General features: G+C 42.5%; 1 protein-coding gene across 2 annotated transcripts in view; it reads right to left on the bottom strand.

The window, feature by feature from the left end:
* Positions 1-2,810: 2,810 nt before the first annotated feature.
* Positions 2,811-26,309, bottom strand: part of ZC3H7A (zinc finger CCCH-type containing 7A) — a 37,033-nt gene continuing 13,534 nt past the window's right edge. For both annotated transcript variants that reach the window (XM_072753840.1, XM_072753839.1), the window contains exons 4-23: positions 25,088-25,285; positions 23,289-23,447; positions 22,951-23,031; positions 22,804-22,842; positions 22,083-22,116; positions 21,314-21,597; positions 18,937-19,141; positions 17,741-17,805; positions 17,003-17,189; positions 15,465-15,626; positions 14,548-14,744; positions 14,176-14,276; positions 13,557-13,738; positions 12,850-12,926; positions 11,845-11,978; positions 11,308-11,413; positions 8,702-8,810; positions 6,827-6,960; positions 4,955-5,118; positions 2,811-3,725 (exon numbers count right to left, since the gene is read on the bottom strand). In XM_072753840.1, coding sequence (XP_072609941.1) covers positions 3,536-3,725; positions 4,955-5,118; positions 6,827-6,960; positions 8,702-8,810; positions 11,308-11,413; positions 11,845-11,978; positions 12,850-12,926; positions 13,557-13,738; positions 14,176-14,276; positions 14,548-14,744; positions 15,465-15,626; positions 17,003-17,189; positions 17,741-17,805; positions 18,937-19,141; positions 21,314-21,597; positions 22,083-22,116; positions 22,804-22,842; positions 22,951-23,031; positions 23,289-23,447; positions 25,088-25,285 — 2,808 coding nt within the window. In that variant the 3' untranslated portion in view covers positions 2,811-3,535. The remainder of the gene's footprint in view (positions 3,726-4,954; positions 5,119-6,826; positions 6,961-8,701; positions 8,811-11,307; positions 11,414-11,844; positions 11,979-12,849; positions 12,927-13,556; positions 13,739-14,175; positions 14,277-14,547; positions 14,745-15,464; positions 15,627-17,002; positions 17,190-17,740; positions 17,806-18,936; positions 19,142-21,313; positions 21,598-22,082; positions 22,117-22,803; positions 22,843-22,950; positions 23,032-23,288; positions 23,448-25,087; positions 25,286-26,309) is intronic.

Here is a 26,309-nt window from a genome sequence, read left to right as displayed (position 1 = left end):
AGGGCCGCTGTGGGAGCCCGGTGCCCCGCTTCCTGGGATGTCACGTGCGGCCGATGGCCTTGCAAGGAGCGGGGCCTTGCTGTGCCCCCCACCGAGGCCCAGGACTCCGCCGTGCTGACACCTGCCACTTCGCTGATTGTTCTGTAGCTCTCAGGTCCTTCTTCCTTCTTTACTTCCTTGGTTTGTATTAAGTGGATATTTGCCAGGATCCCATTAATTACTTCAATGATTTTAAACCTTTCTTTGGTTATGTGCTTAGCAGTCTTTCTGGGGGTCACTTTTTTTTTTCAGAATTTCTTTTCTTTTCTTTTTTTTTTTTTTTAGATTTTATATATTTATTCACGAGAGACACAGAAAGAGAGGCAGAGACACAGGCAGAGGGAGAAGCAGGCTCCATGCTGGGAACCCAACGTGGTGGGACTCGATCTTGGGTCTCCAGGATCATGCCCTGGGCAGAAGGTGGCTCTAAAACCACTGAGCCATCCAGGCTGCCCTTTTTTTTTCAGGTTTTCTGCCTCGGATTTATACTACCTTAATTCCAGTAAGATACAGAAACTTCTCCAGCAGAGCTCCATTTCCTCTTCCCATTCCTGCGTTATTTTACATTTTCATCTATTATGTTACAAACGTCGTATTACAGTGTTTTAGTACTGTTTTATATTATCTTGTTTTTATAGATAAATGCTGAGAAAAAATGTATTTGGGTTTTTTTTCATTCGAGTTCAATTTGCCAACATATAGCATATCCCGCAGTGCTCATCCCATCAAGTGCCCCCCTCAGTGCCTGTCACCCAGTCAGTCCCCCCCCCCCCCCCGCCCACCTCCCTTTCCACCACCCCTTGTTCATTTCCCAGAGTTAGGAGTCTCTCATGTTGTGTCACCCTCACTGATATTTTCACTCATTTTCTCTCCTTTCCCCTTTATTCCCTTTCACTATTTTTTATATTCCCCAAATGAATGAGACCATATAACGTTTGTCCTTCTCCGATTGACTTATTTCACTCAGCATAATACCCTCCAGTTCCATCCACATCGAAGCAAATGGTGGGTATTTGTCATTTCTAATGGCTGAGGAACATTCCATTGTATACATAGACCACAGCTTCTTCATCCATTCATCTTTCGATGGACACCGAGGCTCCTTCCACAGTTTGGCTACTGTGGACATTGCTGCTAGAAACATCGGGGTGCAGGTGTCCCGGCGTTTCATTGCATCTGTATCTTTGGGGTAAATCCCCAACAGTGCAATTGCTAGGTCATAGGGCAGGTCTATTTTTAACTCTTTGAGGACCTCCACACAGTTTTCCAGAGTGGCTGCACCAGTTCACATTCCCACCAACAGTGCAAGAGGGTTCCCTTTTCTCCGCATCCTCTCCAACATTTGTTGTTTCCTGTCTTGTTCATTTTCCCCATTCTCACTGGTGTGAGGTGGTATCTCGTTGTGGTTTGGATTTGTATTTCCCTGATGGCCAGTGATGCAGAGCATTTCCCTCATGTGCTTGTTGCCCAATTTGTTTTTTTTTAATATTAACCTTATTTACCATTTCTAGTCCTCTTGATTCGTCTGTGTAGATCTGAGTTCAGTGGTGTATTACGGAAACAAGTATGGCCAAAAGTCATCACCAGTCCTCATCCACTGTAGGTCACTAGGACAGAATCCACCCTATACTTCTGTAAGACACCTGTCATTTGCAGACCTGCATAAGGTTCAAAGAACTTTTGCTGCCTGTGGTTCTCTCATAAGGCCCCACAGTACCTTGTGGCAATGTAAGGTGAGGTCTCGTAGGCCAGGAAACCACCCTGGATTTAAAAAGGCAGTTCATTTCCTCTTCTCTCTAGACATTCTGACTGCTGCTCTCACACCAGAATGTACTTCTGAAATGGATAAATGCATTTCTGAATGCAGCAGGCAGTCAGGATCAGGCTGCAGTGCTCTTCAAGGGTAAGTCAGCCCTAATTTGTCCATATCACACCATATCTGAGCTTTCAGAGCCACTCTTTATACCATAATTGAGTTGGTCAAGTTTGAGAAGGGGACAGAGTATATATTTTATATGCAAATCCTTTCTTAGAACCAGAGGGAAATCTACTCATTAACTTTTTAAAGCTTCTAAGCATTTACTTAGCAAACAGGATATGCCTGACAAGGTGCAGGTTGGCAGGTGTTAGAGGAAGCCTTGCCTGGAGCCTGGGTAGTCTGGACAATGGTGGCTGTGCTTCTTGGAAACTTTGTATCAGCACCGCAGCTGGCTTTCCAGAAATTGCTATTCTTCCCTTGCAACAAATACTCACAAGAAAGAAGTCTATATTGTAATCTCTTCAGGCCATCTAAAGAGTGTTTTGAGTTCTCTACCACTCACAGGATTCTAGCTCACTGCATCCCAGCCTCTGAAGCAGATCAGGGGCCCAGAGGACAGCTTAGCTCTGTCTTTGAGTCTGCCAGCCATCCTGACCATGTCTTCAGTGGTCTTTGAACAACCAAAATGGCCCTATTTTGAGTATTGTGCCGGTCATCTGTGGAAACCCATAACCCCCATCCTAGTTGGCTGTCTCCTTGCTAGTCATGCATCTGAATAAAACACAGAAGAGCCCCAAAAGAGTTATTATGGCACCGAACAAGAGAAACTGCTTATCATCCCAAATCTGGGGGAGAGCAGGACAGAGTGAAAAGTCGCTCTCATGTCTAATTTGCATACTATCATTAATTGCTCGAATTAAAGTGTTTTTAAAAAAAATCAAACCTTGCGATTTTAGGGCCCAGTTTCAATAATTTTTTGCGGGGAAAGGACCACACCAAAAAATGAAAGACATCTATATATAAAATCTTTATTACAGGCAATATTGGTCCATACACTACACAATACCAACAGTACAAGTGTAATCTTTCAAAATCATCATTTAAACAGCAAAAGACCAAGAAATAAAATTTGAGTCAACTGATTATTTTTCAAAATATTCTCAATGCACATTATCCTTAGTTCCCTTATTATAGTGAAACATACAAATACAGAAAAATACCCCATTTAACATGTACTAGTGTTAAATGGTTATTTGGCTTAAAATCTGAGTTAAGAAAATCCTTTTTAGCAACCTACGTACAGATAAGTAGCAAACTTTATTATATTAAACAAATTCGTTCCATTTAAAACGTGAAGAATTTCATCCATCGTGTATTCTGACCCCTAGCGCAAGTGTCTATTCTCTCACCATGATGGTTCTTATCTGAAGGACCAACTCAAGGAGTCGTCTTAGACACAACCTCATCCTCTTCCCCAACACACTTCATCCAAAAGTCTGTTCAACAGATGGCAACTGGGTAGCGGTCACTTCGCCATATGATGCCAATGGTGCCATGAGAGCATGGCCAGACCTGTTAAACAGCCCGTTTTCCTACCTACTGTGGGTTGCTGCTCAGGAGGTACGATAGACGCCAATACAAGCAGAAAATCTGCAGCTCCTCTGCTACGTGCCTTACAACACTTTCAATTTTTCTGGTCAATGCTTTGATTAGGTTACATACATAAAAGCCAGCATATTAGTTTAAATCTTTAAACAAAAAACTATATTTTCCAAAGTCATTATCATTTGGGGCGATTAAGTGATCTTTTCTTGCTTTGTTGAGCTTCATCTTTAGGGCATCCCTTCTTTCTTCCCACTCATGGAGCTCGGCATTCCCATGTGCAAATTTACAGCCGTTTCCTTCTGTGCAGGTGCCATTTGTATACCTGTGGGGCAAGTCAGTGTGGTGAGTGCCCATGAGTTATCTATATAAACCCAAAAAGTGCTCACTTCACTAGCTTGATGATTTGCATAAAACTTTTAATCCAACATCTTAAGCCTAGAAAAATGAGTGTATATAGCCTTGACATCTACAAAGGAAAAATTAGCACTTTTAAATATATATATATATATATATATATATATATATATATATATATATATATTTTAAGATTTATTTATTTATTCATTCAGAGAGAGCGAGAGAGAGGCAGAGACACAGGCAGAGGGAGAAGCAGGCCCCATGCAGGAAGCCCGATGCGGGACTCGATCCCGGGTCTCCAGGATCACACCCCAGGCTGCAGGCGGCACTAAACCACTGCGCCACCAGGGCTGCCCACTTTTAAATATATTTAACAAGAAATACTGATTGATGGGGGGGAAAAGAGACCATAGTCCTTCCTGATGCAGTGGAAAGAAATCAGAAGTGGCATTAAGTAAAAGACATCTTCAATAGTTTTGGGTGTCATGTGGCTCTAAACTGAGAAATTAAATATAAAACTGTGATGTGACAAAATGAGAAGCAATTCAAAACTATCTGGCAAAATTTTTTGCTAAAAAATTTTCAAACTCAACTTAAGCAAAGGAGTGATACTAACATTTTCCTTTGACCTGAGTCAGTTCCATATATGCACCTGAACAGTAAGTATTCAAAGGCAGTTTCAGAACTGACGGAACATCCACTGCAGGGCAAGTTGTGGTTAGCCACTCACCCTTGACAACTCACAGACAATATGGGCAAATTGGAACAAACCTGTATCTCTCTTTGGTTATCTCAGGACATCTCAAACCCATTCACATAGACTAGCGCTAATCTTTTCAAGTAACCACAGGAGAGTGAAGAAACATTCAAGGAGCAGCTAAAACTTTTTTTTTAAGATTTTATATTTTTTATTTATTCATGAGAGACACACAGAGAGAGAGAGAGGCAGAGACACAGGCAGAGGGAGAAGCAGGCTCCATGCAGGAAGCCTGATGTGGGACTTGATCCCAAGCCCTGGGCTGAAAGTGGCGCTAAACTGCTGAGCCACCCAGGCTGCCCTAAAACTTTGAGACCAAAACCAAGCGTCCACTCTCAGAAGGCTTCACCCCCCAGATAACCTCTGCCCACCATATGAATGACCGTAAGAATCACATGACATGAGTTTTCATGCAGGAGTTTACGAAACCTACGTACCTATCACAAATACTAAAATACCCTGTTGGAAAGCGGTGCTGCCAGCAGTACTGATCATCCTCGGTGTGAAAAACCTTCTCTTTGTGCTTCTCTGAAGAGATGTGGCCTTGCCACTGCTTCTCACTGTTACAGTTCTTCCCACACATCCAGCAGTGAAAGTCCGCCTGAAGTGCACAAAAGACACACGTCCCATCAGAGGGTGTTGTCCGGTCCCTCGATGGGTCAAACACTGTTCTGGGAGGGCACCAGGGCTAGAAACCACTTGACCTAAGACCCAGACTCTATTCTGGGGGAGTCCATCTGGTGGGGGGAGCCAGGCAAGAACATAAAGCTCAAAGTCAGAAACAGGACCAAGAAAAGGATCCTGGTGCTGGGAGATGGGCAGAATACAGGCAGCAGAGAGCAGTGGTGATGGATTCGGCTGGGTTCCAGGAAGTCTCTGGCAGCAGAGTGACGGGGGCTGGTGTGTAGACAAGGATGTCTGCAGGGAGGACAAGGGGCCAGGTCACCCGAGGACTCTGGGAAGGATGAACACCATCAGGACCGGCAGAGAGGACATGAAAGCCCAGAGCTCTCCAGCTGCAGAGGGACGAGCAGCCATTCCATTCAGGGCACGTGAAATGTGCTCCCACTATGGGCCAGGACTCGTGCCAGGGACCAGGGAGGTCCAGATGCTGAGAAGACCCTGCCCCGGGGCACAGAAGGAACTGTGTTCTGGTCAGTGTAAGTGCTACCACAGATGCAAGCTGCAAGCCTCTGAGCTGGGCAAATGTTCCCCAAATGCCCTGGGTAAGAATCATTTGGCAAGTGGATAAGAAAGGGTTCCTGGAAAGACTTCCCATGAGACTGTGACTCACTCTGGCTGGGGGACAGATGGAAGAGCTACCTGATTAAACAGCCCAGGTAAGTCTCACAACCCAGCAAGGCCAGGTGACCCTGCCCTGGGAATGCGGACACACCTCAAGGGTGCAGGGGAATCAGCGCTGTGCCTTGGCAGAGGAGGTGGTGTTCACAGGGCACAGATCCCAAACACACATGTGGGGGCAAGGCCGGGCCACAGACGTGACCTGGATCCAGCTGAATCAATTATGGGGAGGTGCCAAAAACAAAACAACAAAATAAAACAAGAAGCAGAATAACGCAAGCGCCTGTGTCATCTTTAAAAAAAAGCCAGGCAAAACTCTAGCTTAGAAATATATATGTCAAAGATATGTAAACATAGCCTGGAAAATACATGCTGGCTCTGGTCCCTCAGGGATGGGGGGCAAAGAGAGTCCCAACTCTACCTGTAACATTTTATTCTACAGAAGCAAACACAGTGAACTGCAAGCATGGTCGACTCAAGATATTATGTTATCTTCTTTATGCTCATGAAAAATTTTCAAAGAAAACCAAAACAGTAAAACACCACAGATGACTTTGTCTCCACAGAACCCCGAAGCGGAGGCCGGACACTGGCGGGTATGGAAGGAATGGGGAGTGAGGGGGACAGCACCCCCATGTCGGGAACATCTTCTGGGGCCCAGCATTGGCCTAAGTGTCTGGGACCCATGCTATTTCCACTCACCAGTCACCACCACTCTCAGGGACGCTCAGTGACTCAGTGACCTGGCCAGGGCCACAGGCTAGTAAGGAGAGGCACCAGCACTGAGACTCCAAAGTCAGCAAAAGGATCAAGGGAAGGATTTGCTAGAATGAGGGAGGGGACTTAAGCTAAGGGCCCCAGATCACTAGAGGGGAGTGAAGAGATGGGAGGAGGCAGGCAGCCTGGGAGCCCTGCTTGAGGAAAAGGCAAAGAAAGGAAAGGCCCCATCAGAAGGGAAGCCAAGGAAGGGGAGGCGGAGTGACCACGGGCACTCGGGGGGCACTCACGGTCACTTCGGCGTAATCTGTCGGCATGTGAATTTGTTTTCCATTTTCCTTGTTTGACTGACTTGCAACATCATCACTTTTTTCGTTTTTTTGACTCTTTAGCCAGAGTTCATAAAACTGCTCCATATCTTGTACTAAAGAGAAACAAATCACTTTCAGCAGCAGAGATTTACAAATGCCACTGAAATGCACACAAGATCATGCGCACCTTTCGTATCAGCTGGCATACATTTTGGAGAGCAAGACAGAGACAGACTGCATTCGGTGAGTAGAGGGGGACACCCCCCGGACACCTAACCCCCCCACCCCCCACCCGTCCAAGAGGGAGATAAACTCTCACGGCTGTGAGCCTAATTCTGAACTGTTAGACTGCAAACGTTGGCTTTCAAGATGAATTAACTCCCTGCATTTGCAAGACACTGGGAGTGTTGAAAAGTCAGGAACCATTAAAAGGGTATTGCTTTAAAAAGGGGGGGGGGGGCTCATACTGCTTCATGTTGCTCCCAGTAAGACACTATCACCACCACAACCACACGGGCTCCTTACACGGCTGGAGGGCCTGCAGTGGATTTGCTCCTATCTACTGAGAGAAATATGGGAAACTTACTACCACCGGGGCCTGGGTTCTGACCCTGACGGGAACCCATCACTCAAACCACTCTCCCCAAAGACCCACATGTTAGGGCGCAATTTACAACAACCAGGTGCTGGGCAGTGGCTACAAGCTGCTTTCTACAGTAAGAACGAGTGCGTTTGGCATCACCATCAAGGGCTAAGCCAGGTTTCTCAACCTCACCACTGCTGACATTCTGGGCCAGATAATTCTTTGCTGTGGGGGGCTGTCCTGTGCATGGTAGGATGTTTAACAGCATTCCTGGATTCTACACACCAGATGCCGGTAAGGCAGTCTGCCCAAGTCATGACAACAAAAACATCTCCAGGCATTGCCAAATGACCCCAATGGAGACTGGTATGTGTGGCAAAATTCACCCCCAGTTGAGAACCACTGGGCTAAAAAAAAATCTGGTAATGAGGTTAAGGTCAAAAATCGGCTTTGTTGCCTGCCCAAGTGTTTCTAACGATTTGCCATCAGACTAAGATGAGAGATAAACCTAGAAATCCTTCTCCATTCAGACCAGTGGGAGCAGGAATCATTGCAACAGTCCTGGTATGCAAGGACATCTTCAAAAGGTCCAATAGGACATCCCTCCTCCAAGCAAGATAGCAAGGAGTCCTGTCCATACATGTCACCGAATGTGAACACTGGTTAATAAACACAGCAGGTGATATGCTTGAATCTGATTGGTTCTTGTAATTCAGAGATTGCAGATCTTAAGCAGTTGGTAAATTTCCATTCGTTTACTAGAGATTAAGTACAACGATCCTTGTCCTTGTATTAAAACCTTTCCGGCCAAAAGTGAAAGGTTGTCTGAGGCTCCTCTCAAAGCCTCTCATGATAATCTTGCAGTTTGACCAAGATAAACAAACATTCTCTCCTCGGGCCTCTGCATCTGGGCCTGTCCTACCGGTAGGGCCTCCTTATGGAAACCTTCGATTCTAATCTCATTTTTCAGGGATGAATATTCACAATAGGAGCAGATGGTCTGATTCAGGCAATCAAGGAGTTCACTTCCCAGACCATCTTTTGGGAACACGTCTGTGTCACACGCAGACCTACATATTTGTATCTAGCTCTGACCCAAGCAAATACAGATCAGATGTCAGGCTCTGCTCCACTGACAAAATGGCACAATTGTTTAGAATGCAAACTGCTTTCTGGGTTCGTGGTGAGCTGGCATATTTACAGAGAGGAGGGAAACTCCCTGGCAAGCTAGACTTCACAGATGTCAAGCCACAGTTAAGACAGCAACTTACTCCCATTCTCCTTCATGTAAGTCCACACTTCCCGTTCCTCAGGACTATGAGCAAAGGAACAGTTCCCAACATATTGACATTTTTTCCCAGAAGCAATATGATTGCACAGCTGTATAAAAAAAAAAAAATGAATATGCTTTAAGACAAAAGTACAGTTTGTAAAACTGCCTAATTTTTACATTTAAGCAAAATAAGCATCATTATCTGCGCTAATGCTGAGTAACACAATGATTACATAAGAGTATTTTGAATTCAAATTGACTCTTAAGCCCAACACGCATGAGATGACATTAAGCTTTCTATCTCAATATTTTTCAAAAAAAATCTCCACAAGAAAGAAAGCATGGAACTAGGACATGGAATATTTTCTTACAAGAAAAGGTCTACAAACTCCCTTATTCAGAGTATCTGCTTTTAACACAGCAGAGCGTTTGATCTCCACGATGCAAATCTCTGGCCCCTCCTCTGACAGCTCCCACTCTCCCTGCCCACAAAGCCTCCTTGTCAGCTCCTGCAGTAAAGAAACTGCAGACTATTCCAAAGGTCCTAAGGAGTGTCAGGAGAAATCTGACATTGCGTTTACTTATAACCTATACTGGCAGCTCACCTCAGCCACCATTCATTCCATATGCACTATCTGGAAACAATGATTACACAAGCCGGGCCATCCAGTTACACAGCATTCAAATAATACCTCTGCTGGCTATTTGCATGGTGTTTTTACTAAGTAAGTACAACGAAACTGGTAGGAAAATAAAGTGACGGCGATCAGCAGAATGCAGACGTCTCTCTAAGAAACACAACTCTCAAGAACTAAGAAAACCTCCACCACCAAGACAGCTTGTTCTTAAATATCAGTATACTTGTCTTCATAGAGCATTCTAGTACAATTAGTCATCTGCTCACTGTTTCAACAGAGGCTGGCCCTATATACCCGCTTACATAGTATCAGATGCTTAGCCTCAGTTTTTGCTAAAAACCTGAAAGCAGTCAGCCCTTAATTCTGCAGGTTTCCTCCCTTGGAACAACGTCAATACCCCCCCACTTCCAATCCTCTGCATAAAGTGAAACCCCGGCAAGTACTTAGGCAGGTGTTACTAGAGAAACATTTACCATAGTCTCTCAAAGTTCAATGATAAGGAGCAGGGGAGAAGAGGAGATAAAGGAAAAGGCCGCCACTGTGCTGGGTTTTTACATAACACCATCCCATGTAATCTTCCCTAGGGTGTAATTATTCCCATTTACAGATGAGTAAACTGAGGCTGGGTAACTTGACCAGGGCCCCTTCTGGCAGATTCTGAAGCCCATTCTCTTTGCACCTCACCATACTGTCCACACATACACACACAGAGTATTATTTCCTCTTTTAGAAAAAGGATCCCTTAGCCATACCTAGTATGGTAGAAAAAAAAGAAAATGAGCTACTGGCACATTGCACGGCAGTAGAGCACGTCCGACTTTGAAGAATAATCAGTAGTCCTGGCAGCTGAACTAGAATCGTTCTTAGTCACCTCTGTTTTACCAAAGAATGATGAGTGCACCCGTAATCTCCTCTTGGAAAGCCTAAGATGTCCTGGTTCCAGTAAACCTTCTTCCCCTCCTACAAGGCCCACTGATTAAATCACTCAGGTCCCCAAGTCTAAAACCACTGTGGACAAAGCACAAACATCCCGCCTCCTTCTGAGACCGACCCTTGTAACGTATGTAAGTTTACAAAATGCAAGGTATTCTGGGTGATGGGAAATTATCCTGCCTCTTCCCCAACTCTCTTGGGCCATTCAGAGAGGGGTCTCTGCATGTGCGAGGGGACTCTGCAATCCATCTGCACTGCTTCTCTGGGCAAATGCACTGCTTCTCCTTTTGTCTGCCATTGGGGCAGAAACTTTACTGCCTGTCATTGCTCCAAGTGTCTCTGTTATCTCACACAGTGAAATCCCTCCAGACTCTCTCTCGTGAAGAGTAAAGTCCAGGGCCAGCCAGCTCAAGGGGTTCACTCAGACAGTCACTGTCAAGACGATGTAAGGCATCAGAGGGTACTGAGCTGAAACGTGCCACCCGATGAATGAAACACTACCCTAACTTTAAGTTGGTCTGGTACTTTCATTCTGAGGGTTTTGAAGAACATGTGCCTCTAACACTGAACATGCTTCCTTTGGGTTACTTTTAGAAAAATCCTACAAAGTAGGGTATCTTTTTAGCTGGTATCCATTGCTTGAGTCAAAAGAACTTATCAATAGCAATTATACTAACAGAAGACCTTGGGTTTGAGAGCAAAGCCCAGGAATCAAATTTAAGTGAAATTCTCTCCCACTCACTCCCAAAGTAATTCATCGGAAAAATAAGGAAAGGTAGGTCATGCCCATGACTATCTCTTGAGTCCACTGTCTATTTCCTTTTTCCAAGTAACTTACACAATCCCAGTCAACCTGAAAACTGTCACAGAACCACACATACAAAAGGGGAAGGAAAACAAAAGAGGACCATTTAAAAATTGTGTTATTACGATGAGCATTGAAAGGGCTCCAAGTTTCAATCTGAATCACTACTACTTTCTAATGATTTGAAATGCCTAATAAAAAGAAGTGGCTTAAAAATTACGTATGTACATCAAACTGTAAAGGCATTTGTTTCTTTGTGGGGAGAGGACGGATGTTCATCCACTTCTTACGTTCGATGGACATCACTCTCATCGCACGCCGATCTCTGGTCCACCTAAGAAACATGGAGTTCAGAAAAAACAAAGACACACTGGCACAAGGCATAATATAAAGGGACAGGTACAACGTTCGTACCTGAAGGACCAGAGATTTTTTTCTCAACCCTCCTAAAAGAAATGCCTTAGGATCCTGTCATTTCATTTCCTGTTGATAATTGTTAACAGACATTCCCTACGAATCCTGAGCTAAGAACTGATCAGATTCAGGAAAGGCACTATCGCATTTCATTGAATTCATATCAATGAAATAGTAAAACTCTCTTCTCTTTCACTTTGCAGTTACTCCTATGTTTTCTACTTTGCTGGGCTCTCTTCAATCTTCCATTCTTATATGTATGATTTTATACCCATGTAGAGAGAATTATGAAACAGGCATTGTTTACACACACACACACACACACACACGTAACACTCACACGCTACTTACGAGTGCCTTGCTTTTGCACTACAATATTTTCTGTTTTTGTCTGGTTCAATGACTTGACCATTTCTCAGACATTGAGCACACACAAATTTTATCTTCATATTAAGAGATCCAGGCATTATTTGATTGCCAAGTACCTTAAACAATTAAAACACAGGTTTTACTTTTAATAGAACACCAGTTTTCTAAGAACAAAATACTGAATCGCCATGTATTTCTTTTTTCATGATAGCATACACTTTCTGATACCATCTGTTTTGATGAGTTGATTATATATACTATTATATATATTATTATATATTATATATACTATTATATATACTATTAGATAACTAAATCCTCAATTCTCCACCCAATGTAAGGGAATATGATAGGAGTAGATGACAGACACCAAACCTCAATTTATGAAAGCCAGCTTTGGAGGATGATAACCAGAATTTTATGGGGTGGAGGCGAGGAGGTGATGAATAAAGCAGTTTCACCAGGTGGGAAGCAGAGCCACAGTCTAACTCCCTTATCCCCAGGACCCTCACAGCCCAAGAACCAAACTGTTCTGTCAATTAAATTGAATAAGAGAATTGTACCCTACTTGGCAGGTATTATGGGATGCCTACTTTTTTTTTTTTATGATGATCAACTAAAATTTGGGATTTTTTTCACATTAAGAATAAGTCTTACGAACAGCAAAAAAAGTAAATGGGACATGGGACTATAAGTATAAACTGCAGCTGGGGCACCTGGTGGCTCATTCTATTGAGTGTCTGCCTTCGGCTCAGGTCATGGCTCCAGGTCCTGGGATCCAGCCCCAACGCTTCTGGTTCCCTGCTCAGGGGGGAGTCTTGCTTCTTCCTCCCCTTCTGTACTCCCCTCCCCCAGTTTGTGCTCTCTCTCAAATGAGTAAATAATATTTAAAAGAAAAAAAGTATAAACCATATCTGCCAGAAACTGGCATCTACTACACTGTCCCAGAAAGGATACTGAATGCAGAAAGCATACAAGAGAAAATACCTGAGCTCCAGGTACGTTCGCTTCCAAATTTTGCCAATATCGCTTGGATTCTTGAGCAATAGCATCATGTGAGATACCTGGCAAATGTACAAGCCTTCCTTTAGTTCTCCCTCTGTGCAGGTCCCCAACCTGACCACAGACTGGATTCCCTCGTCATCCCCCCATGCAGCATAATCTGCCACCAAGGATTGAACGCACGTCACTCTTTTTCACAACAGAGTATGTACAAATATAGCTCTTGGGGCCATCAGAAGAATCTCTCTTCCTCACAAAAGCATATTACATGCTTGAATTGGTACCAGCAAGTCACTGCATGAGGCGGTACTCAAGCCACTCTAAAAATGAAAAGTGACAGTTTAAAGCTAAGGACAAAATCAATAGCTATGTTGCCATAGCACAATGATGGAGAAAAGCCTCTGATACTGCTTTGCCAAACCCTGACTGTTTCCCACCGAAGTTTTTTATTTTAATTCCAGTGTAGTTAACATACACTGTCCTATCAGTTTCAGGGGTACAATATAGTGAGTGATTCAACACTTCCACCCGGCACCTGGTGCTCATCATGACAAGCAAGCTCTTCATTCCCATCACCTATTTCATCCACCCCCCACCCACCTCCCCGCTGGTGACCATCAGTGTGTTCTCTACACTGAGGAGTCTGTTTCTTGGCTTGCGAGGAGACATTTCTTTATCATGCACAAGCCTACCTGTTTCATTTTGCAATATCCAGACTTTAAGTTCTACAAGACTGTGCGCATAAAAGCACTCATCTTCCCTTAAACAGCCATATCGAACCTCATGTCGACATAAATCCAGCTGACACTGACCATGAAAAGAACGTATTTTGGAGTATTTTACTGTTGTCTCTCGCAAAATGTGGACAAGGCACCTAAGACAAAAATGGAGTGGCATATTATTGTTCCACGTTAGCTTTTTCAAATAAAACAAATAAAAATATATACATACATCATGTCAAGTTCTAGGCTGAAAATATATCTTAAATCTATCAGAAAAAAATAAATTACTTTATGCAATTATTGGATTGCATGGGTGGGGGAGATAATTACATATTAAGCCGTAAAATACTTAAATCCATGTCATAAGAAGATACAAATCAGTAATGCTTTTCTATATTAAACATCGATTTAAGAATTCACTTAAAAATTCCCACCAAAATACACTAATAGACATTTTTAAATAGTCATCAACTTTCAGCAACAACAGAACACAGAGGTAAAATGCCTGGGGAGATACTACTCTGGTTTTATTTGGAGCTAAAAACAGAATCTATTGTGTCACTATAAAAATTAGAAACTACCAACATACTTATTGTCTTCAAACTCATGCTTTGTAACCGGGTGAGAACAAGAAGTAGAATTATCTTTATTTCTTTTACTTATCATTCTAGGCTTATGATCAAAACATTTCTGGAACAGACAGAGAAGAAAAATTACAACAACATAATAAAAAATAGAACTTTTGTACCATACTTATACACATACGTATACATGCCATATTTCTACCGATTAATATTTAAAATGAGCTTTTTGTATTCTCTTGGATACTAGTACTGGCTACCACTGAGTGAGTGAACACTCCCCATATGGCCGGACTGGTGCTTAGTATTTTCTACTTTGTGCTTGCAAGTTAGAAACTCTCACCAATTTGACAGTAGAAAAGAAGGTTCGGAGATAGTACCTCACAAAGGAATATAAACTCTCCAAGGTGCTCTTGGAGAAGTTTGAATACGGTGAGGTTGATCTTTCCATTGCCACCAAAGAAAGCCTCTCTGCTGAAAGCCCCTTTCCGCTCCAGCGTCCATATGTCTATCTCTTCTTGGCAATAAGCGAATGTGCAGTGGCCGGAGTATCTACATTCCTCCTCAGCAGCAACATCTAGAAAGACAGACAATTAAAAAATGGTTTAAAAGTGGCCATTGTTTTTTTTCAAAGCCAGTGAATATTTAATATGTTTAGGGCACCATCTGAATGTCTGTAACAACTCACGGAGAGCGTCAAGCAAGGATACGCATCTTATCGCACAGGGATGGTACTAACTCTAAAACATCAGCACCACGGCCTGAATTATTTCTATTTCTGGTGGGGAAAAGGCTTTGATTCTCTCATGTACTCCACCTAAGTTTAAAAAATCATTGAAGGTCATTCAAAGCACATTCAGGTGAAGTGACAAAAATGAACCCACGAGGTTCTCTCAAGAGCAATTTAAGAGACGCCTGGCTGGCTCAGTCAATTAAGCACCTGCCTTCAGCTCAGGTCATGATCTCAGGGTCATGGGATCAAGCCCCATGTTGGGTTATACACTCAGCACAGAGTCTATCTACTCAAGATTCTCTCCTTCTCTCTTTCTCTCTCTGACTCTCCCCTCATTCATGCTTGCTCGCTCTTGCTCTCTCTAAAATAAATATTTTTTTTTTAAAAAAAGAAGTTAAAAACAAAGGTAAAAGTAACAGAAAAAATACAAATGTCTCAACTCAAGGAACTATTAACTCTACCCACACACTTTTAGTAACAGCAATACAGGCACCATTAGAATAAATGTAGCAAATCATTTATTATTTGTGTCCTGTATACCAATTAAGTAATTACAGTACATACCTTTACATATATAATAAGGTCCCTCATAATTTGTTTTTGTTGGTCTTGGACGTATTTTTTTCCATGATTTATCGTCAACATTCTTTATTCTACCAATTAAAATATCCTTCTTACATTTATGATCAATATTAGCATGGTAAGTAAAATCCATTAACTTAGGGCCTGGAAAAGATGTGAAAAAGGATTGCTTGTAGGCACAAGAAGCAATGTTTTATTTTACAGGCACATTTACAAGCAGATAGGAGCAGATAGATACTGATTATTAAATTCCCATAAAAAATCCTATTTTTATAATTCCCAAATGTAAATAAGCTACTGAAATAATTTGTCCCTCTTATATGCTACTTGTCAGAGAACACAAAGTCTTATTCGACACTAGTGACCCCAAAACATACCCTTATTTAACTGTGAGGATAAGAATTCTGATGGCTTCTGAGGGTAAAAAATACCATTAAATATACAACTAAGAAAGAAAATGAATTTAGGTCTGGTTTAGGATAAACTGTTTCTATCACCTGACTGAGGGTAAAGGTATGAAACAAACCAACCAGAAAATACTTTAATTTTATAAACATTACATCAAACACTGATCTTAGAACACTTTTTTTCTAGTAGTTGCTTTATTTGAAAATGATCACATTCTCGGGGCGCCCTGGTGGCTCAGTCAGTTAAGCGTCTGCCTTTTCAGCTCAGGTCATGATCTCAGGGTCCTTGGATGGACCCCCACACTGGGCTCCCTGCTCAGTGGGGAGTCTGCTTCTCCCTCTACCTCCCTACTCATTCTCTCTCTCTCTCTCAGATGAATAATTTTTTTTTTTCAGATGAATAAATTTGTTTTAAAAAAGAAAGAATGGGGCAGCCCGGGTGGCTCAGTGGTTTAGCGCCACCTTCGGCCCAGGGTGTAATCCTGGAGACTCAGGATCGAGTCCCAGGTCGGGCTCCCTGCATGGGGCCTGCTTCTCCCTCTACCTGTGTCTCTGCCTCTCTCTCTCTGTGTCTCTCATGAATAGATAAATAAAATCTTTAAAAAAAAAAAAAAAAAGAATGATCACATTTTTTAAACGTGTAGTGTGGTGCAAAGAATTTCATAAAAACGTCAATTAGATTTCAAAGTCAGGTAGAGGGCAGCCCAGGTGGCTCAGCGGTTTAGCACCACCTTCGGCCCAGGGCCTGATCCTAGAGACCTGGGATCAAGTCCCACATCGGGCTCCCTGCGTGGAGCCTGCTTCTCCCTCTGCCTGTCTCTGCCTCTCTCCCTCTGTCTCTCATAAATAAATAAAAATTTAAAAAAATAAAACAAAGCCAGGTAGATATTCTATTCCATGTAATTCTATAAATGAAATCATATCAAATAAGAGTGGACTTATCCTATTAGACTCCCAAGGGGCCCAAATCAATAATCGCTGCTTGATAAGAAAGAAGTCAAACGAGGATGAAGAACCACAGTAGCTGGTGTTATCTATGCATGTTTACAAATTCCTAAGAACTCTCAGATTAGGGGCTGGAGCTTATTAATACTATTATTGGTTGGTCCTGACCTGATTTTACAAAACAGATCTGACAAGCTTGTCTCAGTTCATGGGTTCCTTCGAGGGGATGTCTTGGGGTCACTGATGAAGGTGGTTTAGTAACTGCACTTCCAAAAAAGTTTCCAAAGTCATTTCTGGGGTGGCTTGAAATTCCCAGGAAACTCTCAGAAGCAAATAAGTTGCCTGGTCCATTCATCTGCAAGAAGAATAAGAAAAAAAAAAAAAAACAGGGGAAAAAAAACAGCCAACAAATATTGCACTATCACTAAAGAAGGAAACAAATCTGTGAAAAATAGGACATTCTTCATCTGCTGAAATGGCTACTAGTCTGTCCTTGCTGTGCATCTCTGTTTAAAACCAGTCTCTTTCTGTTTTCCTCTCTTGGGGTGTCTAAGCCCCCCCCCCCCCACTCTCTTTGATCCTCCGCGAGTTGTTAAAAGTAACAGGTAATTGTCCTGCCTTGACAGTGCGGGCTTTTTATCTGCCCTGATCTCCTCTTCCCTGTTTTGTTTCCGCTGCACTAGAGCCCCTTCCTTGGTCTGGGACAGCCCCAGTCTCCAACACGGAGCATCTCCTACTGGATGTCCCGGGAGAGTCTTATTTCACCACGGTTTCCCCCAGCACACACAACATTTAAGGGACACCGGCACGTCCATTCAAATAAGTCAGTTACTTAAAGCAAAAAGGCCTACATTCAAGTTCAAGTTTAAGCGACGACGAATTTACAAAAGAGGAAGTGACACTTACAAGTAAAAGGGAAGAATTACTGCTGCTAAGCGCTGTTCCCTCTCTAGAAGTTGAGGTGGACAGATCTAAAATAATAAAAACACTTCAACAGACCTTCTCATTCTATCACGTAATAAGAACATCAGGGCTCAGGGGCTGACTACGGCTTCCCCGCGTTACTCCCCGCCCCGGGTCCAAGGAGCTTTCCTGCACACTACTGACCCCCAGAGAGGGCAGTGGACTTTCTCCTTAACTCTGGAAACCAAGGGCGTACATAACCCTTCAGCCGACTTAAATAGAGAGCTGGTTTTGGAGACATAAGCTAATAAAGCAGGGCCTCTGGGACAGGACCTAAAGTTAAAAAAGACTAAGACAATAATTCATACTCCAAATGGGAACTGAGCCTCTCCTTCGCAAACCCTGAAGCGGGAACTCATAACAACGTTAAGAAAACGAGGAAGGCGCGATGCACCTTCTTATTTGTCAGTCTACCACTCAGTTATTCACTCTCTGCCCTCCCATTCCCCACAAATCTCAGGTTTTTTGGGTATCCGTCTCTTTACATCAATCTCATTTTTATTTTTCTGCCTTTAACCATGTAACAATGCCTTGGAACAGTATGATGATGGTTATCGTTCTTGTTGAAGGTAGATGTTAAGCCTGGAGCTACAGAGACAGGAGTCAGAGCAAAAACTCAGCAATCCCTTATAAAACTCAGGGAACCAGGCACAGGGCCCTGACCTCCAGGGATGGAGCCTAAACCAGACCTAGTTCTATAGGTCTAATTCTGAACAATTCTGACCAGAAATTGGTCTTGACTAAGTGTCTGCCTTGTTCAGAATTTGAAAAGATAGCCTGTCTTTAAGACTCTCTCAGATGGGGTACACCTTTCCCGGAAAAAACATTCCAAGTCATTTTGCCTCCTCTCCCCCAGAACAATAGACACCCAGCTTAACAAACTCTCTTGTTAAAAAAAAAAAAAAAAAAAAAAAACAAGTGCCACATACATTGCTACGTAACCCTATGCTTCCCAATCTCTAGAATGGCACCGTTTAGCCCAGGCAAATTAAAACTGGAGACGGAGTTTTTATATTTTCAGCTACCCTGAAAATAATCCAAGTACCAACTAGCCAGAGTCAGTTAAATAACGACCAAACACAGACTGTCTTTTTTAAAAAATTAACTGTGATTATTTACATAAATGGCTCGATTCTTACCTCGCTTGGAATCACTCATTGAAAATGAATTTAAAGAAGAGCAGAAATCTTCTAAGGATGTAGTCAAAGGTGGATACAGCTCTGAGAAGGAGGGTGGAGGAGCATACCTCGCACCAATGGGCAGGGTGCCTAACAGAGATGCGGAGAAGGGTATGCTAGGGGGGACGCTGGCTGCCGGGAGGGCTCCTCTGACTAACGCTGATGGCTAGAAAAGAAAAAAGGTTCTATTAAAATCCAGGAGACAGTTACCAGTAGGCCGAACTGCTTCAAACATCAGCATATAGACACGAATTCTTACACTGGGTAATTATATAACGAAGGTGAAATCAAAACCAAGGGGCTTCTGGGCGGCTTAGTCGGTTGAGCATCTGTCTTTGGCTCAGGTCATGATCCCAGGATCCTGGGATCGAGTCTCACATCAGGTTCTCTACTCAGCAGGGGGCCTGCTTCTCCCTCTCCCTCTGCCCCTCCCTCCACTCATGTTCTCTCTCTCAAATAAAAATCTTAAAAAAAAAAAAAAAAAAAAAAGCAAGACTTAGAAGAATCAAGGCTAAAGAGCTCATTTCTTTGCAAGCCCACTTTTTCAAAAAGGATGCAGGGATGATGTCCAGTACTGTATCAAGCCAAATGTTATATTCATGTTTTCATTTCCTTCTGATACCTTCCACTCATCCTTACATGAGACTCATAAGATCCAGAGGAACAGAGTGGGGGCTAGGGGAGAAGAAGGATACTCAAGACAAGGGGATAGCAGAAGCCAGAAACCCTGGACCGTCCTTCTGGGATGTGAATTTATAATCTCACAAGGACAAATGGAATGCAGCCTCTCTCCATCCTCATCAGTGTGACAATTGACTGAGCCTCCATGTGTCTTGTTAAGTACTGATAAAAGTTACATACCATCTATTTAATTTTTATACTTTGCAGGACACATCCTACTGTGTGGCCACGGTACAAACCAGGAAATTGGAGGTGAGGAAAGCTGCTAAAGCCCAGATACATGGTGAAAACCAAACCCCAGGGTGCCTGCCTTTACACTGTACTTCCTCTCAGTCGATTCCACATGGACATCATCTATTTCAGCCACACTGGAAACTGGCCCTGAATTCCTTTCCTTTCCTTTCCTTTCCTTTCCTCTTCTTCTTCCTCCTCCTCCTCCTCCTCCTCCTCCTCTTCTTGCTATTGCTGCTGCTGTTGCTGCTGCTCCTGCTGCTGCTGCTCCTGCTGCTATTTCAATATAACTTATGGCAGGGGTCAGTAAGCTTTTTCTGCAAAGGGCTAGTTCTTAAACATTTTAGGCTTTGCCAACCACAACCTCTGTTTCAACTGTTAGACTGTGTTGCTGCAGTGTAAATGCAGCCACAGACAACACATAAGTGAACAGCAGTGGCTGTGTTCCAATAAAACATTACTGATGACCCTGAAATATGAATTTCATCTCATTTTCATGTGTCACGAGATACTGTTCTTTTATTTTTTTCTTCCAGCCACTTGAAAATATAAGACCCCCCATTCCTATTCTGCAGGCCATACAAAAACAAGAGCCGTCCAGATCTAGCCTGACCTTGGTTTTACACTTACCTTGAGGTGTTATCCTTTAAGCCCTTAATCCAAAAGACCCATTTTACTTTAAATATCAAATGCCTAATCTTTTTCAGAATTTTATTTATTTTTTAAGGATCTTATTTATTTGAGAGAGAGAGTGTGTGTGTGTGTGTATGTGCATGTGCACACGCGCACACATTGTGAGCCCACAAGTGGGGGTAGGAGGTGAAGAGGCAGGGGGAGAAGCAGACTCCCTGCTGAGCAGGGAGCCTGATGTGGGCTCAATCCCAGGACCCAGAGATCATGCCCTGAGCCCAAGGCAGACACTTAACCAACTGAGCCACCCAGGCACTCCCCTTTTTCAGAGTTTTAAATGTACCCTTTCCATACTATGTAATTCCCAAAGGTGTTGAGGAAAACCAGTTCATTACTTGATCAGCACTCCTATTTTACTTAAAAAATAACCACATGAGCCTGCTACCACCAGAAAAGGACAAAGTGATTTTCAAATTAAGAGACGCAAAGTTCAGCCGACAGGTAATGCTGAAAATACGGTTACATGGCAATTTTTTAAAAATTAAGCTTGGGGTGCCTGGGTGGCTCAGTTAGTTAAGCATCCAACTCCTGGTTTCCGCTCAGGTCCTGATCTCAGGGTCACGAGATCAAACCCCACATAGGCACTGAGCCTGGAGCCTGCTTAACATTCTCTCTCCCTCTCCTTCTGTCCTTCCTCCCCATACCCCCACTTAAACTCTCTAAAAAATAATAATAATAAAAACATAAATAAAAATTAAGCCTGGCTTCAGAAGAGAGGAGTAATGCTGAAATTTACCATAATGGTTTCATTGGCTTCAGGGGCCGAATCAAGAAGGTCATCTATTTCATCCCCAAGGACCATGTCTCCATCATCCACAAAAGCTTCTGGCATAGCAAAGGGAGTCTTTCCTCCGTTTGCCAACACTGTTGATGGCAGAGGGCTCTCTTCCACTTGCAGTGGCAAAATAGAAGTTAAGGGCATGATAGGAACTGAGGCCAGCTCACTTCCAACTTGGTGAGAGAAACTGGATGCAGGTACAGAGACAGCGGGAACTGCTTCCTGCCTCGGAGTTAATAAATCTGTAACATGGATTGAAACGTACTCACTCGTTTTCAGTGTACTCACATTAAGACTAGTGTCAAGAGCCAATAACAGAGAAAATGAAGAGCTAGGTGAAAATATGAAAGCAATCGTAAAAATCAATAGGGAGACAACAGTATAAAAGCGATTCAAATAAAAGGGTAAAAATAATTCTAAAAGTCATTTGTTTTACCCAGGAATAGACATAGTCACTTGTGAAAACGTATCCGTCTTTCTCAAAATGCCTGGGCCCCTTCTGGGCAGAGCTATGAGATGCTGGGAGGGCCACAGGAGGTGTTCAATGACCGCTTACTGACATCCAGTATTATCAACCACTGGCCGGCACATCCAGAAGCACCAGGTAGTTTTCAAAATTATTCTTGCTTTAATACTAATAACCACACAGCAACCGTATTTGACAACACTACAATACATACATCTAAAGCTGGCACTTTCTAGATTAAGATGACATGTGGAAACATACCTGGCTCGATATCTTCCACAGAACAGTTCAAAGCCTAGAAATTAAACCAAATAACGGGTCATAGTATTTTCAGGATTCTCCACTACAAGCAATCTGTAAATCTTACTCGAAGACAGCATTGTAAATTCTCCCAGCAATTTGACTTCCTTCCAGTTAAGATCCAAGAAACAGATGGAATATATAAATGTCGGTGACACGTGGTTAAGCAGGGCTGGTCTATTGGCACCACCGCCTATTTCTTGTGCACAGTATTTCTCAAAGGATGTTCAGGAGCATATACCAGTTCCAGAAGGACTAGTCTAGCCACCACTCACTCCCCACTCACAATGGCATCCTAACAGCTCCAAGACTTACCTTTTTAAAAAACAACTCATTAATTGTGTTTTAACCCAAAGACATCCGAAATTCGCATGTGTCCCTGAGCCATTTTTTCTAATAAAACCTAACATCTATGAACATCCTGTAAAATGCTCCATCGGGCTTCAGGAAATGCTGGTTAAAAGATATTACTTGGTTGTTTGTTTCTTTTTATAGGACAGGAAGCTCTGGCCAATTATGTGTCTGAGGAACAAAAAGCTCTCAAAAATAGACACAAACCAAAAATATTAAAAGCAGAACTGCAAATGCTTCTGCTTGGTTTTGTTTGTTTTTTTGTTTTTTTTGGGGGGGGGTTGTTTTGTTTTACAAAAAGCTATGAGTCTTACAGAAGTAATAACTTTACCTTGGTAGCCCCATCCCCAGGAACTGATTTTAATGAGAGCTGCAAGAAAATAAAGACACTAATTTTAAAAAATTAAGTTAAAAATAGAACTGGCTCTAAAGTTACAAAACAGAATGAAAATACCTCATGGAGAGAACCTCAGCTTACCTCGGCCCTAACATATGCTTTTCTTATCTTAAATCCCAATTTCTGAGCTAGTTCTTGAGTTAGTTTTATTACATGTTCATCCTGGAAAAAAGAAAAAGAAAGAAAGAAAGAAAGAAAATATGATTAATGGAGGGTTATATTTACTAACTGTGAAGACAAACAGGCAAAACAGCCGGAACTCCTATTCTGTTGAGACACTTGCTTTATGAGCCTTGTTCCCAGCTGAAGCACGTGGGCAGCTGGCTGGAGAACGGGAACTCTTTCAAAGCCATCTCCCGACTTGGGAGCAAGGATATGGTTATGATGTGAACCAAGGAACTGAAATAGGAGTTCCATACCTGAGGCACTGCCAAGGAGCACTTTGCTACAGAGTCATAAGCCTCTCTGTATCTTCCTAAGTCATTGAGAGCCTTAGATTTCCGATACAGAGCTTTGCAGTTACTGGCATTTAAACTGAGGACTGCATCGCACTCTTCTAAAACTTGATCATGGAAACCCTGGGATGTAAGACCAAACAGAGTTAGCAACAATTCATTTCTTATGCGGAGGTCTTCCTACAAAGGCAGACAAATGAAGGCCCGGACTATTACCACCACCACCACCACCACCACCACCACCCCCATACCTTTTAAACTCTTAAGTTCAAAGTTTCATTTTTCTTTCTAAAAATTATCTTCAGAAAAAAACAAAATAAAAGTAAATAAAAATTATCTTCAGGGCAGCCCAGGTGGCTCAGTGGTTTAGTGCCGCCTGCAGCCCAGGGCATGATCCTGGACACCCGGAATCAAGTCCCACGTCAGGCTCCCTGCGTGGAGCCTGCTTCTCCCCCTGCCTGTGTCTCTGCCTCTCTCTCTCTCTCATTAATAAATAAAATTTTTTAAAAATTTATTTATTTAAATAATAAAATAATAAAAAATAAATTTTAAATAAAAAAATTTTGAAAAATTATCTTCATTAGAAAATTTCAAATATGCAAAAGCACAAAGAATAGCATGAATCCCCGTGTACCCATCACCCAGATCAGATAAACATTAACATCTGGCCATAAACGTCCCCAGGTCCTCAAGAAATAAAACTTTCCAGACACAGGTGGTGCCCCAGGCCTCACCCTGTCGTCCTACTCTCTTCACTAGTCACCCTTTGTGGGAGCTCCTTAAAATGTCAACTGGAAGGGCACCTAGGTGGCTCAGCTGGTTAGGCTGCTGGCTCTTGATTTCAGCTCAAGTCATGATCTCGAGGTCGTGAGATCGACCCACACATTGGGCTCCAAGCTCAGCAGGTATTCTGAGGGAGATTCTCTCTCTCCCCTTCTCCCTGCCCATAACAATGCAAGCACACCCATGTGCTCTTTCTCTCTCTCTCAAAAAAATAATCAAAAATGTTTTTAAAGATTTTATTAATTTATTCATGAGAGACACACAGAGAGAGGCAGAGACACAGGCAGAGGGAGAAGTAGGCTCCATGCAGAGAGCCCGATGCAGGACTCGGTTCCAGGACCCCGGGATCATGACCTGAGCAGAAGGCAGACACGCTCAACTGCTGAGCCACCCAGGTGCCCCAATAATCAAATCTTAAAAAAAAAAAAAATCAACTGGAAATATAACTTCCAAACAGCTAACCAAAGAAGAATCCATTACAGAAAACAAAATCTGTGAACACCTGCATCTTCCTGTGCTGATTTCTTTTATGAGCAGACAGCCCAGAAGCCAGACTGACATGGCAACTCCAAGGACTAGTCCAAGAAACAAATGATTTCTAAAATCCCTAAACATTCAGCCCAAGCTGATCTTTCAAAGCCTCGGGCCATTCTAAAAGGAGTCAATATGTCTTTCTTAAGAATGGAAATTAGAAAATTGACTTTTATTGTACTATGTTACTGAAAAAGTTGGTTTTTTTTTTTTAATTTTTTATTTATTTATGATAGTCACAGAGAGAGAGAGAGAGAGAGAGAGGCAGAGACACAGGCAGAGAGAGAAGCAGGCTCCATGCACCGGGAGCCCGACGTGGGATTTGATCCCGGGTCTCCAGGATCGCGCCCTGGGCCAAAGGCAGGCGCCAAACTGCTGCGCCACCCAGGGATCCCCCTGAAAAAGTTTTTTTTCTCTAGAAACATTATTTTAGAAAAATCACAACTCACCATATTAGAATAGCAAGCAATACGATTTATATGCAGTTTTTCAATTATTTCTTTAGGGATGACAATTTCTTCAGACTTGGCATAACCAGCTATATTCAAAGCTTCTGTGTACTGGCTTATTGAGTTGTTCCAATCACATTCCCGATAAACATCATTGCCTTCATTAAAAAGATTTCTCACAAGAGCACGTAAATATACCTTTAAAAAAAGAAAGTTACCACTTGAAGCCCTTCACGGAACAAGTCAGGGTACTAGGAAATTTTCATTTTTGTACTGAAAACTTCAGAGCCTTTTATGATAAGCACAGTTCTAAGAAAATGGGAACCCAGACCATGCCACCACCATCTCAGCTAGGACTTCGTCTTCCTTGCTTTTTTAAGAGAAAATTCAATTTCTCATTACGAAGAAAAATGCAGCAAAATATTTGTTCACATCCCCAACTCTGTGCCCATGAGAAATTCCTCCAAGTGGAAACTCTGGGTCAGAAAGAATGAGCATCTTAAGGCTTCTGACCAGTATTTCTAAACTGCCTTCCAAAGGGGCAATAACAATAAACACACCTAGCAGTTTCCTTCATGGCACCCCCATGAACACTGGGTAGGTAGTATGTGTGCAATATGTGTGCACCTGTGTGTTTGTATACACATAAAACCCCTACTAATTTCTAGGTGAAAAACTGTACTCTTTTTTATTTGCATGTCTGATTACCAATGATTTCCCAAATTTATTGTTGCTAGGTCTTTTTTTTTTTTTTTCCCCAGTTTCAGAGGTAGAATTTAGTTGTTTCTAGGTCTTTTTTTTTTTTTTAGTTTCAGAGGTAGAATTTAGTGACTCATCAGGCGCAAATAATGTCCCACATCTTCGTGGACCATTGTATTTCCTCTTTGTAACTGTTTGCTGAGGTCAATTACTGATTTGGGAGTGGGGTTATTAAACTTCTTTGTCACCGAAGAAGTAGAGCACATTCATTCTTTTGATACATATAAAAGTTCTGAAGTTTCCTTCATGATTTCCATTGCTGCTTTAATGTTTTAAGAGTCAGGATCAGATAAATAGTACAAGAACAGATAGATATTCAAGCTTTCAGTCTCATTTTATGAAATTCGTGTAAGCTGACAAAAGTAGTAAAGAAAACTGGAACGATCAACGTTTAACAAGGGAGGTGATTTGTGACATGCATGCCAGTTAACCTCTCGGGAACCCAGTTCCAAATGTAAATGTC

Source organism: Vulpes vulpes, chromosome 3, assembly GCF_048418805.1.
Source record: "Vulpes vulpes isolate BD-2025 chromosome 3, VulVul3, whole genome shotgun sequence".
Lineage (NCBI taxonomy): Eukaryota > Metazoa > Chordata > Mammalia > Carnivora > Canidae > Vulpes > Vulpes vulpes.
This window is presented reverse-complemented; position numbering and strand designations above follow the sequence as displayed.